General features: G+C 41.2%; 1 protein-coding gene across 2 annotated transcripts; it reads left to right on the top strand.

Moving 5' to 3' along the window:
* Positions 1-2,127: 2,127 nt before the first annotated feature.
* On the top strand, positions 2,128-15,665 carry MGST3 (microsomal glutathione S-transferase 3). 2 transcript variants are annotated; one of them, XM_063298563.1, is made up of 6 exons: positions 2,128-2,158; positions 6,073-6,196; positions 12,136-12,209; positions 13,050-13,107; positions 14,077-14,149; positions 15,454-15,665. In XM_063298563.1, the coding sequence occupies exons 2-6, from the start codon at positions 6,080-6,082 to the stop codon at positions 15,561-15,563; spliced, it is 432 nt and encodes a 143-aa protein (XP_063154633.1). In that variant the 5' UTR covers positions 2,128-2,158; positions 6,073-6,079; the 3' UTR covers positions 15,564-15,665. The 2 variants fall into 2 exon arrangements, with proteins under 2 accessions (XP_063154633.1, XP_063154632.1); XM_063298562.1 differs by lacking the exon at positions 2,128-2,158 and adding an exon at positions 4,865-4,932 and having other exon boundaries at positions 6,079-6,196.
* The last annotated feature ends 1,087 nt before the right edge of the window (positions 15,666-16,752 follow it).

Below are 16,752 nucleotides of genomic sequence, written 5' to 3' on the forward strand. Positions count from 1 at the left end.
GTGAGATGAAAGCATCATTATGAGAACATGGCAGAACAAAATTTGTCAGGGCATGTTCAAGACTACTGGCATTCATGGGGTGGGCGAGGTTTCAAACCAGGCAAGACTTCCCCACGGACCCTAATGGGAAAGGCTCTAAGTAGGACTTCTGACAAAACTATCAGCTTTATAGTCAGAAAGGTAAAAGGTAAAGGTAAAGGTTTCCCTTGACGTAAAGTCCAGTCGTGTCCTACTCTAGGGGGCGGTGCTCATCTCCGTTTCTAAGCCTTGGAGCCGGCATTGTCTGGAGACACTTCCGGGTCATGTGGCCAGCATGACGACTCGGAACGCCGTTACCTTCCCGCCGAAGCGGTACCTATTGATCTACTCACATTTGCATGTTTTCGAACTGCTAGGTGAGCAGGAGCTGGGACGAGCAACGGGAGCTCACCCCGCCGCGCGGTTTCGAACCGCCGACCTTCCGATCGGCAGCTCAGCGGTTTAACCCGCAGCGCCACCGCGTCCCTTGTCAGAAAGGTAGGAGTTGAATAATCCCTGACTTTTGGTGTGTCAATACAAGCATACATCTGAAGCCAGTACATAGATGTTTGAAACAGAATATTCTGCACATCAGCATGGAGACAGCTGCACAGCGGAGTTCACAGCCCTAACAATGCTCAAATTTGCTTTTTTTTCTCTGTAAGATTTGAAGTTTATGTGATTAAGATAAAATTTTCCAGAAATTCATTTCTTTCAAAAAGGCAAAGTTTAATGTGGCACAAGAAAATCTAGGAATAGAATTCCCACTGGGTTAGTAAAAACTTATTTAGTGTGGCTCTATTTGTTGAACCCTTACTCTGTGTTATAGTCCAACAGCCATGTGATTCTGCCACTGAAATTCATCAGCAAAGTAATGATTTTTAGTAGAACAATTTTTGCAGGTGGTAAAATATAACTCTAAATGAGCTTAAACACACCTATTTTTAGGGAACCACTCAAACTGTAGTAAACAGGCTGAACATTTCAGCACTGGTTTCCTGCAATATTCCAGCATCCTAGTAGGAACTCTGCATCCTCTGAGGCCAAAATAATAAGGGGGCAAAGTACTCCTGGTGTACAGAATGAATGGAAGGGTGATCAGACCAGCAGCCTGGCTGGTAGGAGGAAAAATAAGCAACCATCGTGGGAGTATCACATCTCATTGCCTAGTATACCAACTAAGCAACATTAAGCCACTAATAGGGCTAGAAATGTAACCAGACTGGGTTGAAAGGAATACTGTATGGGATTCTGAAGTATTTAGATGTTCCAGGGAATTTATTTAAACGCATAAAATAGTTTAAACCTTAAGTGTTTGGATTTCAATGCAGAAACTCTAATCCCTCTGGGTTATACAGATGTTATACAGAGTTTTTGCTTTTTTTAAGGCAAGATAGCAGCTCAAAAATATCAACATATATATGAACTTAATTTTATAATTAATTTATTTGTGTAACTGCTTCATCTTACACCGTTGTTTGCACGTGAACGTACCTACATGTACATCCTGCATCGTGGAACTCCGCCCCTTTCGTAACAGGATACAGTATCGGAGATGTAGTGCAAGATGCATCTGATGAGGCAAATACGCTACACACAGATGAGGCTCAATCGCTACATACCCAAAGAAGTGAAAGAACAGCAGGTAAAAGAGACTACGCTGAAACAGGCCAGAGGTTAATTCTGCCTTTATACTATCACAAGTGGAATGCAATAGCCCATCATTCCTTTCTTAACTGGAAAAGGGATAGAGCTAAAATTCTACATATGTTAAATCGGAGCGTTACGTACAAAGAATTACGAGAACCTGTTTCCACGCCGTCCATTTTACCACCGTTTGCAATATTGGAAAGCCACCAGCAATACGGCTACCATGTCAGGGCTGCAAAAAAGCGGACATCAGTAGGTGGCAGCAGAGAGCGCCAGTCTGACTTTCCATAGCGCAAATCTGGACGAACATCGGAGACGCAAGAACGTCCCGCGCCGCCTGCAGGAACCTCTTTCTGCCCGGGGCGGAGCCGTTCCAGGTCCGCCCGGGCGTGGGCGGGTCCTGGCTCCGCGCCAACAGAGCAGGGAGATTCGGCTGAGGGGCGGGGATTCCGCGCAGCTCGCCTAGTTCCGAACTATCTCGCGGGGAAGGGTGAGTTGGGGCTGTGTGGGGCCGCCTGCCCGCTTGGAGGGAATGAGCCTTTTCGAAGGCCGCGGGTGGGGGACTTGGCCGCAGATCGTAGTAAACAAGCTTGTTTTGCTTTCTGCTTTGCCTGTTCTTCTCCGGGGAAAAGTTGCTCCTTGCCATACCTTGGTTGTGCAGTGGACATTTGAGGCTGAGGCGGCTGAGCCGTTGGAATTTACAGTGGAATCGTCCTTGCAGACCTTAGCTCTACCTGCTCTCTGCAAAAATCTTCCGCGGGAAGTCAGGGGGCGCTTTCACTTCTCCCGACTATTCCGTGGCTGGGCTTTCAAAACGCGCTGAACAGCTAGCCAACCGTATTTTAACCTAGCGTTTTGTGAGAATGCAGCGTGAACCACAGTTCGGCTGTGTCTCACAAATTGTAGACATCGTCGTTGCTAATTCCTCTCCCTCCAAAACCACTACGCTTGAGGATGCTGGAAAGAGACTTAGTGCATTGTTTGGGGCCAAATTGCTCCTCTCTTAACTCTCGGCTTTGGAGCTTGGTTGTACTGTAGCTGTTTTGTGGCTTGTGACTTCTGTTAAATCTGTGGAAAAGATAAAACCTAGATGGAGAAATCTCGGAGAATCGGTCTCCAAAAATCGGACACGATTGAACGGGTTAAAAAAAAAATCTGGAGAAACAATCTGCACAAATGAATGGTGGTGGTTGGATTCACTTCCTTGGTTGGCATTAAGTTCTGCCTTCCACCGAGCCACAAACATGCCAATCACTGAGCTTTTCAACTCATGTGGCTAGCTTATAGCTGTGCCGTATGATCGTTGAGGACTCAGTTAATTCCATATAGCAAGTGTGCTGTTGGAATGCAGGAGACGATAGTCTGCAGGATAAATCTGCGGTTGGTTATTTATTACAGTTCTCTTTGCAGGCCAAGGCTAATTCAGACAGTACGCTGCAAGCATAGTTGTTGGTCTTTTTTTAATTAATTCTTTTTAAATCAATTAAATTTTTAAAAAAATATTTTTAATTTTTTTTAAAACATACTACAGGAATGCTAACAATCTATGGCCCTCCAAATGTTGAGTTGCAATTAACTACTCCAGCCACCAGGTGGGATCGTTTAATGGTTAAAGAACAACAATTAAACTCCTGGCATTCCTCATCATTGTATTTGCTGGCTGGGCTGCTAGGAGTCTTAGTTCAACAGTATCTGAAGAGCCATAGCTCACACTTCTAATTATGTGAGGAAAGTGCCTGGCTTTTAGCAGATCTACAGTGAAGTTAGACTTCTCCACAGAAAGTAACTCCAAGCCTTTATAGAGTTTTAGGAACTCCCAGACTGAAAAAAAAAAGATGGGCCTAAAGTTCTGTAGTACTCAGCCTTCACGATTCTGTTTTTGTGTGGTATGGAACCACAGAAGATGAATAAGATAAATAAGTAAGCACAGAAGATAAATAAGATAAATAAATAAGATAAACAAGGGAGCAGAGGGCAAGACCATGATAGAGTTTAAAGTCCAAACTATGAAAATAAGAGGAGGCTGGGCTGTAGAGAGCAGCTTCTGTGTGTTTGCCACTTGAATTGTTTTTTGGTGCGGCTTTATACAGAGGGAGAGCAACTTGCTATGTTTTCCTTCTTAATCAGTGTTTCTGTACCCAGACTGTGAATTTGGTCATACTTGGATACAATGCAAAGGAGAACTTACTTAGTTACTAGGATATTGAAAAGAAAACACAGAAGATGTAGGAAACATTAGCTGCCTGCAGTGTTCCCGCAGAGGTTTTCTCCCTTTGCAATATTTCAAGCTCGAGGATTTACTCTGGTTTTACTGAATTTATTTGGTGGTTGTGGTTACTGCTGCTAGGGCATGGTGGGATTTGTGGATTTTGGGAAGAGAGAGAGCTTGAGGAAAATTCAGTCTCATCCCACATGTGGAAGACCTTTTGTGCCTTTGCTCACATAGTATAAAAATGCAACTTCATGTACAGCAAGAATTCAGCTTTAAGTGTTGTATCAGCAAATACTAGAACTTATACCGTATATTCATTCTGCATAAGTTTGAATGCAGTAGCTTGCTGGCTTTATGTAGGGACCTGAAAATTATGAATGGCAGATGAATTGGAACAATAGTTTGGAACTATGGCTGAATCCTGCAAATTGGAGAGGTTTGCAATAGCCTGTCTTCATTTTTTAGTTCATGAAGGACTTGGACATTGTCATCAAACCTTAATGCATTCAGAGTGATTACAAAGTTAGCATTTTTTTTAGTAATCATTTGGGGACAGTTTGCCAGCATAGGGTTTGCTTATACTGTACACTTACTTTTAAAGGGAAGATCATCTTGTATTTTTTAGAAAAAGAGTGCTTGTTTTCTAAGGCATTCAGCTATTTCAATCCCCTACTACTCTGTAGTTCATCATTCTAGCTAGATAGTCAGGAGAAACAACAAAAGCCATGAATATGAGAACACCAAATGCAAGAGAAGCTTTGGATAAAAATCCCTAGATAGTCTCGTGGAAAGCAGTTATATTCTCTGACTTGGTTCATATCATGCTAAACTGTAGTTGTAGAATAATTCACACTTCCCTGTGACTTTACACTGATGTTATGCGCTCATTTACTTTCAGTACAATCTAAACATATTTTGCTTGAAAACAAAACACACAAAATTCATTGGAATTTATTCTGATGTAGATATCTGAATGTCCAGCAGGTGATACCTAAGCAGGTTGGCTCTAGGTAATAGTTAGAAAGGAGCTCCCCAGGAAAAGCCAACTTCAGGTTAGATTGAGAAGTCAAAAAAAAAAAAAAACATCCTGGATGAAATTTACAACTATTTACCCTACAAGTAGTCCTTGATTAACGACCACAATTAGGACCAGAATCTCAGTCGTTGAGTGAATTGGTCATTAAGTGAGATGCCCATGTGACTGCTTTGCTCAACATCTGCAATCCCAGCACTCCTGGTTGCGGTTGTTAAGGATCTCCCGGGTTGTTAAGTGGAAGGACCGAAAAAGCTGCCTGCGGAATGGTTTCCCCTCTCTCTGCACAGAGGGGAAATCCTTCATGGGGCTGCAGGAATGAAGCAGAAATCTTCAGGATGTGAACTCCATTCCTGCAGCCTGCCAAAGGGTTTCCCTTCCCCTCTGCTTGCAACCTTCCCTGCTGGCTTCCCTTTGACTTTCTAGGGAAGCCGGCAGAGAAGATAGTAAATGGCGATCACATGATCATGGGGCGCTTGGCAACCAGTCGCACATGTGAGCTGGTTGCCAAGCACCCAAAATGCGATCACACTGGGGGGTGGCATGACCCTTCACAACAGCTGGAAGCGCTTTATGGGCCATAAAGCACCCTTTCCAAGGCTGTCATAACTTTGAACAGTCGTAAGACTGGTTGTTAAGCAAGAACTACCTGTGTTGAATTTTTCTTTTAAAAACTAGTGGTGTTAATAGAAGGAACTCTCAGCTTCCCAGTGCTGAAGGTGGTATGCTTTCAATCTGCTGAAGTTCTTAAAAGATTTAAAATACATTTTCTTCTATAGGAAATGTGATGAAGCTACACTGAAGAAATGTGAATGTGAGCCCAAAGCTGCCTTATTTGTTTTTGTTTTCTTGTGGTGCCTTTAAAACTTTCTCTAGGAAGTTTTAAGTTATTTCAGTTTTGGGAAAAATATGTTGGATTTGACAGTGATGGGGCCAAGAACATGCTTCAGAAGTGCTAATCTGTAGAAGCCGGCCTCTATTGTGATCTTCCTCTCACTTTACTCTTTACGTTTATTTTTTATATCTTTTTGTTTGGATGTCCTCTGTTGGGGGAAAGAAAATATAATTATTACCTGTTTATGTCAGGTAATAATATACTGTTACCTACTGTATATCAGAGGGGCTTGGACTAACTTATTTCTTTTAACTTCCTTCACAGTGCCAGGATGGTGGTTTTCTCGAAAGAATATGGCTATGTGATTCTCACTGGTGCTGCCAGTTTTGTCTTGATAACACACCTTGCAGTAAATGTGGGGAATGCACGCAAGAAATATCATGTGGAGGTGAGCATGGGTGATCTTCCCAGAATTCCCCTACTTAATAGCTATTTCTAGAGGCAGAAACTATAGCATTTCCCAAGAGGAAATGTGTGTATGTAGAAATGTGATGAATGCTTCTTCAATTTGAATTATGTAAAATATTGGGCCTCACCTTTCAGGAAACAGCAGTTTTTCAAAAATAGTAATCAAAAGATTATATAATAAAACAAAGTAAACAGGAGATAAAGCAAGTAGCCAGCGTAAAAAACTTTCACAGAAAAGCCAAATGAAGCAAATTTGTTTTCCATGACCATGTAAAGATACTAAGGAATGGATGAGGGGAGAGAATTCGGAGCCCAGTCCTTGGTAGTCTGTCAACCTGATTCTTATACAGGGGGCCCTAACCCTCTAACATGACCTTAGTTTAAGAAGAGTACGCACCAATAAATTGGATCCATGTTACTTACAGTTTTGAAAGATAAAGCAAATAGGACTACTAGATTTGAGCTGCAGAAATCCATACAGTCAGTTAGTGGCAATAAAGAGATACCCAAAACCCCAACTCTTTGGTGTAAGTTGAAATGGATTTTAATGGACTGAAATTTAAGAAATTCTTTTTGATAGGCTGTAATAATGGGATGTTAAGGAATGTTGGTGGGTCTGTGGCACCTTTAAAGCAAATTACTGCTCTGGGACTGGTTACAGTCAGGAGCTTCTCTGGTGCCAGATAGCACCCTTTGGCTTCTCCTTATATCAGGCATTCACACTTAAGGAAATTTTACTGTGGTACTGTTGTAATTTGGAAGGCAGCCACAAGTGCTATTTCATTATATATAGTTTTTTTAATGAATTGAATTTTTATATATGAATTTTTAGATCTATACTGGTATTCTGTTTTTATTTTTAAAAGGGGCACAGTGGCTGAAAGTCCATAACCTTGCTTGATGCAGCTGCTAACGTAACTGCTGTGGTGAAAAATGCTAAGGCTGAATTCTGGAGGTTTTTATTTCTAATCTTGTACAGGTAGTCCTTGTTGAACAACCACTCATTCAGCAACCATTCAGAGTTAAAATGGCACTGAATGAGGGGGACTTATGACTATTCCTTGTAGTTGCAGCCATTGCAGTGTCCCTGCGTTCATGTGATCGTGATTTGGGCACTTGGCCACAGGCTGTCACAACAGTTGCAGTGTCCTGTGGCCATATGATTGCCGTTTGGACCTTCCCTGTCAGCTTCCAACAAGCAAATTCAATTGGGAAGCCATCTGGAGGTCACAAATGGCAATCACATGATGTTACACTTTACAACCGCATTGCTTAGCAATGGAGTTGCTGGTCCCAATTACCATAGGTAGTCCTCAACTTACAACCATTTGTTCAGCAACCATTCAAAGTTGCAATTATGATGAAAAACTGGACTTACGACTGGTCCCTAAAGTTACAGCCATTGCAGTGCCCCTGATGATCACATGATCAAAATTCAGATGCTTGGCAGCCCAACCATACTAACGACCATAGGGGGGCTTCAGCTTCCCCCACCCGCCTATCTCCCCCCCATCTCTGCCCTTTTGGCTGCCCTGCACCCTGCCTTGCAGGGTGGCAAGCAGCCCCAGAACCAAAGAGGGAGAGTCTATAGGCAATTCTGGCATGCACTCTGCAGCGCATGTTGAAAGCTACTGGCCGTTTGTGAGGCTGCCTTCCTCCTGAGGAAAAAGCCTCACAAATGGCCAGCAGCTTCCAACGTGTGCTGCAGAGTGCATGCCAGAAGTGCCTCTGCAGAGTCTGTGGGCATTTCTTGTGCCCTGGAGAGTTTTGCAGGAGAGCTTTGTGGAGGAATTCTTTGCAGGAGGAAAAAAACATTTTGCAAAAAGCACTTTGCAGGAGGAGGAAGACAGTCTCACGAACAGCCAGCAGCTTCCAATGTGCACTGCAGAGCACGTGCTGGAAGTGCCCACAGGCTGGCCGGGGCAGCTGTCGCTTCACGCTGTGCTGCGGTTCAGGGGCTTTTTGCAGCCCAGAGCCACACAATTCTGGGCTGCTTGCTGCCCCCAAGGCAGGATGCAGGGCAGCCAAAAGGGCAGAGATGGTGGGGAGACAGGTAGGTTAAGGGGAGTTGGAGGCAGTCCCTTACCTTACAGAGGCTCGAGTCTGGGAGGGACCAAGCCCGGAATGGCTTGGATTGGGGTGGGTCCTCAGCTAGCAACTGGTGGAATTCGGTTAACAATGGCAATGAGTGCCTGCATTTCCGTCGCTAAGCAGTTGTGTGACGTCTCGCTTTATGACTGCAGTGCTTAGCGATAGAAATTCTGGTCCCAATTGTGGTTGTAAGTTATTACTACCTGTAATAACTAATGAAAATTAGAGTTGCTGTTAGCTAAGATAGGGGGTCTGTAAGCTTTGTATCTCTCAGAAGGAAGTGCTTGAAATGGAGAGGTCAGAGTTTCACTGGAGAAAAAAAAAACGATGGAAGCAGCTGCATGAGATAGAATGGTTCCCACAGGGCTGCAACTGGGGGGAGCAAGCAGGGCATGTGCCCCAGGCACTGCACTGGGGGGAGCATCAAAATGAGCACTGGGGGACACCAAAATGGGCACAGAATCCATGTTTGCCCCAGGTGACACAGACCCTAGTTGCGGGCCTGGGTTCCCATGGGCAGCAATTCCTCTGTGTGGGCTGACCTAGTTTATGCCTAGTTATATTTAGCTTCAGCTGTACTATGGGGGTTCTGCCCAATAAAGAGAATCTTTATTCTACCCTTGGTGGACCATGTGTTCTGGATGAGAAGGGCATGCCTGCATTGCCAAATTCACATTTGTTACTCAGTCATGAAGGAACTGTACTTTGTACCAACCTTGGAACACCTTACATCAGTTCTAGGATTGGCTGTTTTCATTTCTGTGCCCCAGGGTGATGCACACTTTCTTACAGATGGCTCATGCCATGGATGATAGAAGTCTTTCCTACTTGTAGCCCATTATCCCCTCCCCTTTGTGGAGTCTTGGGGGGGCAGGAGTGAAAGGAAGGACACTTTTTGCCCAAGGATCTACTCCTTTGGTGCTGCAACTGTGAAGAGAGCCAGAGAGTGTGCCTACTCCAACTTTTAACACAGTGACTCAGAAGCCTACAAACTGCCAACAGTTGGAGTAGGATTGGAAAATATTTGATCTCTAGGCATGATTTTTAGTAGTGCAGATGGGAGGAGGAGGAGGAGGAACTGTTACCTACGTGCTCTCAGTTTTGACACATCCTCAGACTTATTTCAAAGTGTTCTTCTGCTTCCACCATCACCAAGTATGTACTAGAACATCAAGCACATGCCAGTTGCAAACCTAAGAAAAGTCAACATTTCCACGTCCCCTTGAAATCTGTAGTATTCACAAAACCTGAGTTGTATCCTGTAAAGCATATGATAATTGGATGGAAGGCAAAATATCAGTAGATGAAACTTTCCTTTTCTGGGCAGAAGGTTTGAGTGGTTGTCCATCAAATCCAGCCAATTATGTCAGAAACTGATACTCAGGATGTAGTTCACTCTGGTTTCAACTGGAGGTGTGCTCTTGAAATGGACCCTTCAGCTGTTTTTGTGAAATTAGAAAACCTGGACAGAATGCTTCCAAGGAGGCTAGAATCTGAAATGTTCTGTACACCTCAGGTTTCAGGTCTTAGAATAGAAACTGATGTGGTGGAACAATGGCAGTGGGTACAGTATACGCCTTCATTAGTTTTCTTGGACCTCTCTGTGGTTTTCAGTACCATGACCCATGGCATCCTTTGGCCTGAGTTGGCAAGCAGAGATTTTACTTATAGTTAGATGGGCAGTTCTTAAATGTGATGTTAGGGATTTTGTGCCCTATAATTCATAGTTTCTCAGGGCTTTATTTTAATGTATCATGTAGGTGTTGAAAAACATGGAAGTAATCAAGAGAAGTTATCCAGAGTTATGATAGCTGTATAAACAGCTGATACTCTTTCCTTCTTTTTTTTTTCTCATTTAAATTAACCAATTAATATGACCTAGTGCTTGCTGAGAGCCAATAGCTTAGTCTAGACAAGTCAGTCAAATTAGTGGGAGGTTCATTTTTTCTTGTTGAGTAATATCATTTTGTTCTGACCAAGATTTCACTTCTAAAGAATTAGGTTTATCATGTGGGATACTCTTGGATTTACCATTGTCACTAGAAACTCAGATTACAAAGTATGTATGATAACTGTATGTTGCAGCAGTTATTCTTCTAATAACCTTTTTGGATTTATTGCAATGTATTACCTGCCTAACAAGCTGGCACCACCTAGTTTGCTGGGACAGTTCCCAAAAAGTAGAGGTCCACCCTGGTTAGAAATTGGATGACCATGAAATACTAGGACTGCAACTAGACAGTTACTCATGCCCTGGGTCACTTCACAATTGGATTCTTGCAATGTGCTGTACATGGAGCAGCTGCCCTTGGAGACCACCTGGAAGCTACAGCTGTTCAAAATGCAGCAGCACAAGAAGTAATGGCCACCTATTGGTGTGCCCATGTGTCACCACTGCTCCACGAGCTGCATTGGCTACCAGTTGGCTTCTTTGTGCAATTCAAGGTGCTGGTTATTACCTATAAACCCCTGTATGCGTAGGGTCTGGATATCAGAGAGACCACTTGCCTGTAATTGTTTCTGCCCACCCAGCATTTTCCAGCAGAGTGCGTGTGCTCCAGGTCCCTCCGTTTGACATCATCTTGGACCGAGGAAGAAGTTGTGGCCCCCATCCTCTGGAACAGCATCCCCCTGGAGATAAAGAGGGCATCCTCTCTCCTAGGATTCTGGAAAGCTTTGAAAACCTGGTGTTGGTCCCAGTCCTGGGGTTAATGTTTATTACTTGTCCAAGGCCCCTGTTTTATTTTGATTTTGTTGTTTACTAGATCATTTTAGTCTGAGCTGTCCATCTGATTTAATGTTCTAGCTGTTTTTATGTTGGTTTGTTTTTTCTAGTTTTACATGCCACCCAGAGTCCATTGGAGTTGGACAGCCAATAAATTGAAATTGAAATTGAAATAAATAATAGATTGAGAAATCAAAAAACATCTTGGGAGAAGGCAGTGACAAACCACTAATGTATTGTTGCAAGAAGAAAAAAAAACATTTCCATGTAGTCACAGAAGTTGAGTTTGAATAATATTTATTTGTGTGATCAACCTTTGAAGAAAGATTGAAGGAAAGACTGAGGGGAGACCTGATATCAGCATTCAGATTTGTAACAAGGTGCCATAGGGAAGATGGGCAGGAAATACTTTCCATTGCCATAGAAGTTAGAACCAGAAATAATGATTATCAGTGCAGCTATCTAGATTTTATTTAAACAGAAGGAAAAACTTCCTAAGGGTAAGATCTGTACAACGGTAGAATGGTCAATTAATGGAGGTTGTGAGTTCTCCATTTCTGGAGGTTTCGAAGAGAATGTTGATCAGCCCGCTCTTACAGATGGAGTTGGTTGGTTTTACTGCACGTTATAGAACATTGGACATTGGATACTTTTGATTGCTTTCAACTTCACAATTCAATGATTCTGTGCTATTTTTATGCTTCTCATACATCCAGTTTTCACATCCATAACAAAGTAGGCAAAAGCATGATCTTATACCTAGTTATTTTATTTTATTAAAAATAAATGCTATTTTAGTTTTATTATTTTACTATTTATAAATGTTATTTTGATTTTATTATTCATTTTGTTATATTAATGTATGTTTTAATTTTAATCTCTCTATATGCTTGCCAGTTCACATGTCTACCGTATGAGTCTAAGAAAAGAGGCAGCTTCTTTCAGGAGGTGCCAACAAGTGCAGCATACCCATGACCTCTTACAGTACCATATACTGTAACCTTTGGATCCATATATATGATATGTACTGTATATGGCTGTACTTTAGCAAATGTATTATACGTAAAATATATGTATATGATTATGATTTTTTATCTCAATAGTATCCAAACATGTATAGTACGGACCCTGAAAATGGCCACATCTTTAACTGTATCCAGAGGGCACACCAGAACACGTGAGTGGTCTGTAATACATTGTGCTGATTCCTAGTTTCTTCCAGATTGGGTGCTTGGAACACATTTGAATTCCACTTGTGCCACCATGTGCATTAGAGAGGAATTGTGAAAGCCTGAAGTCTATACCGTCTGTTTTGATGCAGCACTTGGGATACATCTTTTCTCCTAAGGACATAAAATAGGGCAGACTGTCATGTTGCCTGCTCTGTGCTTGTACATCATGAAATGCAGCTCTTGGTCATTTGCTTCTATGTTGGAGGATGCAGCCATTGAAAAAACCTTTTGAAAAGGCAGCTGCATTTGCAGCATATAGGGCTTATGCAAAAGTCACAGACAATGAAATTGCAAATCCTTAGGACTGAGAGGCTGCTGCTACTTCCTGCCATTGGCTTCTATCTCCCCTTGTCCCCTGCACAGCTTTTGTGTGTGTCTCATCATTCCTTTCTTCCCTTTTACATCAATACTTGACAATGTGCCATGAATCTTTGTGGGGAATCGATCCTACTATTTAGCTTTCTATAACCGGGTACTTTCCAGGTGTGTTTGATTAAAACTCCCAAAACAACCATAGGTTCTAAAGTCTGCACATGATGAGAGTTGTAATTCTAGACAGCTGGAGAGCACCTGTTTGGGAAGACCGCTACCAAGAATACATTGTGCAAAAGAGCATAGTGCAAAATAGTAAATTGCAAGATGAATGGGGTTATATCCACTTGTTTTTGCTGCTCTGATTGCAAGCAAGCTAAAGGTATTGGGGGATAGCAGAACATAATGTTTGGTTGGATGTAAAAGAGTAAAACCTGTTAATAAACTGTGCTTAAAAAAAATTGTGTCTTTAGCTTGGAAACGTATCCCTCCTTCCTGTTCTTTCTTGGAATCAGTGGGATCTATTACCCGGTAAGAACAATATTTAGATGTGGATACAATAGCAACTTGTTCAATGGAAGTTGGCAAATCTTTTCTAGCCCAATAATACCTCTTAAAGCATTCTTGTAAAACAAGAGGGAGTAGTCTCCCTGTGCCTACTCTTCCTCTCAAATTAATGCTATATATCCAAACCATCCAACTTACATACAGTATCAGAATCTGGCATCAGTATAAGACTTTGCATCCTGAATTTCAAATTGTTTTTTTTTAAAGGCTCTTACCTCCTACATTGCAAAGAAAATAAGTAGAAAGAAATTAGTATAACTTCTCCAAAAAAAGGAAGTTGTTACTGGTAGTTTGAAGGATGTGTATTATGAGCCATTTATCTGCTTGACTACTATTCTTTGATATCCCCCATGCAATCTTCAATTTTCATAGCTTTCTTAGCCTTTCACTTCAATCTAGTATTTAGTAAAACTGCATTTTTAAGAATCTGGAATATTGTCTATGAAATAAATATTTTGGGTTGAGGCTGAGGACAGCTATAGCCAACACATCTTAGGGACATGTATCAGACTGGGAAAAGTTGATCATTCTAACCAGTGGATTTGCTCTTTTATCAATAATCATCTCAACCATCAGTGTGAATTTACTTTAGCAAAGGAGTTCACAATGTAACTTGATAAAGAGAAAAGTTGAAGGGAAAGGATAAAAGGGTAAGAGTTATACAGGATAAATGATAGCAAGTTTAATTGGACTGATCATGTCACTTGATAGTTTTTGCACTTGCCCAGTACAGGGTGCTAAAAGGAATCTGGAGCAAATGAAATAATGGAGTAAACTTTATATTTTGTTACTGTCTCTCTTTACTTTTTTGACTGATGTGACCACATCTTTCCAGAATGATTCTTCCACAGTGTAAATCTTAATTCTAGTGGCTAACTGTCCATTTAATTGTAAACATCCTTTCCATGTGCGATAACTATTCTTCCTTTCTAGCGTGTTGCTACAGGACTTGGTGTAGCATGGATAATTGGAAGAATGCTCTATGCTTACGGCTATTACACAGGGGGTGAGTCCTTGTAGTGAGAGCTACAATCTAGTCATTATTTGCAAAGTGGTTTCCATCTGACTGGGTTTGTTTCTGAACTCTGTACCCTGATTCTCTTGACTTCCATATACTGTTTTACAAAATCTGGGTTGTTTTACCAAGATTAGTCTTACCTCATAGTTATAGTTTATTCTCGGGGTTTTTTTTCTGCTCCTCCTATATTTTCCCTAGAAAAGGGAAAGAAACAGAGAAAAAATACACCTGGAATTAATTTACCTAGACCACTATGACTTTATCTGTAAACTGAGGCTGAATTCACAGATTGTGCCAAAGCATTATTTTAAATTTTTAAAAGATTTTATTGTTAAAATCAACATGGCCAAATTCACATGTAATATCAGCTCTCATATATATTGCTAAGGTATGTATTTTTTAATGTGGCTGAATGCATTTTGTGAATCCAGGATGACTCTAGCTTGTTCTTAGTTTATCTAGCAAATTGTGCTTAAAAATCTGGCTTACACTACATCATCAATGTATATAGACTGTATTCACATAGAACATTTGAAGCCAAGGATAATAAGGTATTGGGCTTATCTCTCCATAATGCTAAGTGATAATTTTGCACATCACCAAAAGCAAGCATAGTATTATCTGTGAATGAAGTCCATCTGCTAGTATTCCCTAAGGACTAGAATAAAAACCCATGTTTAGAAAAAACTGACAGAAGGAAAAGTTGAATGTGTTTATTTGAATGCCGAGTTGCTTAGCTTTTTCTTGTACAGTTAGCCACAAAGAAACCCCTGCATGTTCTCTGGAGAACATTCTGAAATCAAGGAAAAATGGAATAGGTGAAGCTGGATGAGCTTCCCAATTTGTCTGCAGTAAAAGCAGCACCTTACTTACGTAAACTATAGAAAGTGTAAAAAGTGACACTCCTGATGGGACTAGTGTTTGGAGAAACAGTGCTTTATGAAATGAAAAGGCTATGCTGATACCTAGCCCTTTGTTTAAAATTGGAAAGCATGTGCCATGAATAGAAAGCATGCAAGAATTACAAATTAGTAAGAGAGCCACATAGCAAAACTGACATTGAGAAGGTTGTTCAAGATAGATTGTAATGTCATAGAAATGAGTATCACCTTATTTCTGTGAGGGACGCCCTTCTGTCATTTAGAGATGAGAACAGCTTCCTTGAAGCATCCAGGAGATCTTATTGGGCAATTGAAAAAAAACTCATTTCAACAAATATATTTGGCTTGTTAGTTGGTAATGTTTCTATTTGCATTAATAAGCCATGTGCATGTTCTATCTTACCTTTATAGATCCTGATAAACGAAATCATGGAGTCCTTGGTTCTGTTGCACTTCTTTGTTTGGCAGGGACCACTGTTTACTCAGCTTTCCAGCATCTTGGCTGGACCTCCAGAGCCTAGGCAACATCCATTCTGGTGATTCCTTGAGATATCTTTAAACATTTCACTCATGTAATTTTTATCATTACTTTGTAAAAAAATAATAAAAACGAAAATGAATCACTTCTGGTCCCAATGTCCCCTTCTTGATAAGACTCAATAGCTTGCTAGTTTATGTTGTTGTTGTTGTTCCTAACACCAGATATTTCTGTGGCAGTTAGCATTTCCCTCTTTTTTGTAATTGTGGGTACTGCCTGAATAAGGGTTAGAAACTTTCTTGGAAGTATCTTTAAGCAGCCTTTGAATGCAATGTGCAAAAAGTCTGTTTTCAGTTTGATTTCTGATACAATAGAGAGAAAATCTTAAATGGAATATCAGAGCATGCAGTAATGTAGGCTGTACCAGTTTCAGCTACATTCTAGAAACACACACCTCCAAGCTCTCATTCCTAGAACTTTCTCCCACTTCGTTATTATTTCTGGGCTATGACCAAGCAACAGCCATACTCAAGCAATGCTTGTTTGACATAGACTGTCAAACTGAAGCTGATAATACCACTCAGTTTCCCATGGGAGATAGCCTGAGATACACTATGGCACCAGCTCTGTATCTCACACAGAGAAGGGCCATTGCCTTAGCCCAATGTAATGTTCTCTCCTCAGCACTTCTGGCTGGAAGGTACAAAAAGATACCATATCCACTATGGATGTGTCCCTGTGACTCAGGACAGGTTGAAACTATAAACATGTTCTTCTGAACTGCCACTTTTATGCATAACCCCAAAGTACTCTAATTACTCCACTAGGGAAGAAGTTTATGTGACAAGATGGAGTAGGAGAATGTTAGTCTGGCACATTAATGAAGCTCTGAAACTGGTCCTGTATCTTTTTGTGAGAAAAATAAAACTTTGGGAGTAGAAAAGTGGGATGTTGAAAACAATGGCGTATAAAAATAATGGTGCAAAAATAAAAATAGCTTTTAGAGTCCTCTATGTAGTAACCAATCATACAGTCTGAATTATCAACCAGCAGTACATATAACAATACAAGACAAGAAATATAAAAGAAGAAGCCTTGACACTATTGATATAGACAAAACCACGAATAGAAATTTGAATGGATTCCTCCAACACCCTCTCCCTTGCCCCAGTGTCCAAAAAAGATGATGTGTAGTATGCAGCTAATAGGCTGCTTTAATGTGACCTAATTTT

Source organism: Candoia aspera, chromosome 3, assembly GCF_035149785.1.
Source record: "Candoia aspera isolate rCanAsp1 chromosome 3, rCanAsp1.hap2, whole genome shotgun sequence".
Taxonomy (NCBI): domain Eukaryota; kingdom Metazoa; phylum Chordata; class Lepidosauria; order Squamata; family Boidae; genus Candoia; species Candoia aspera.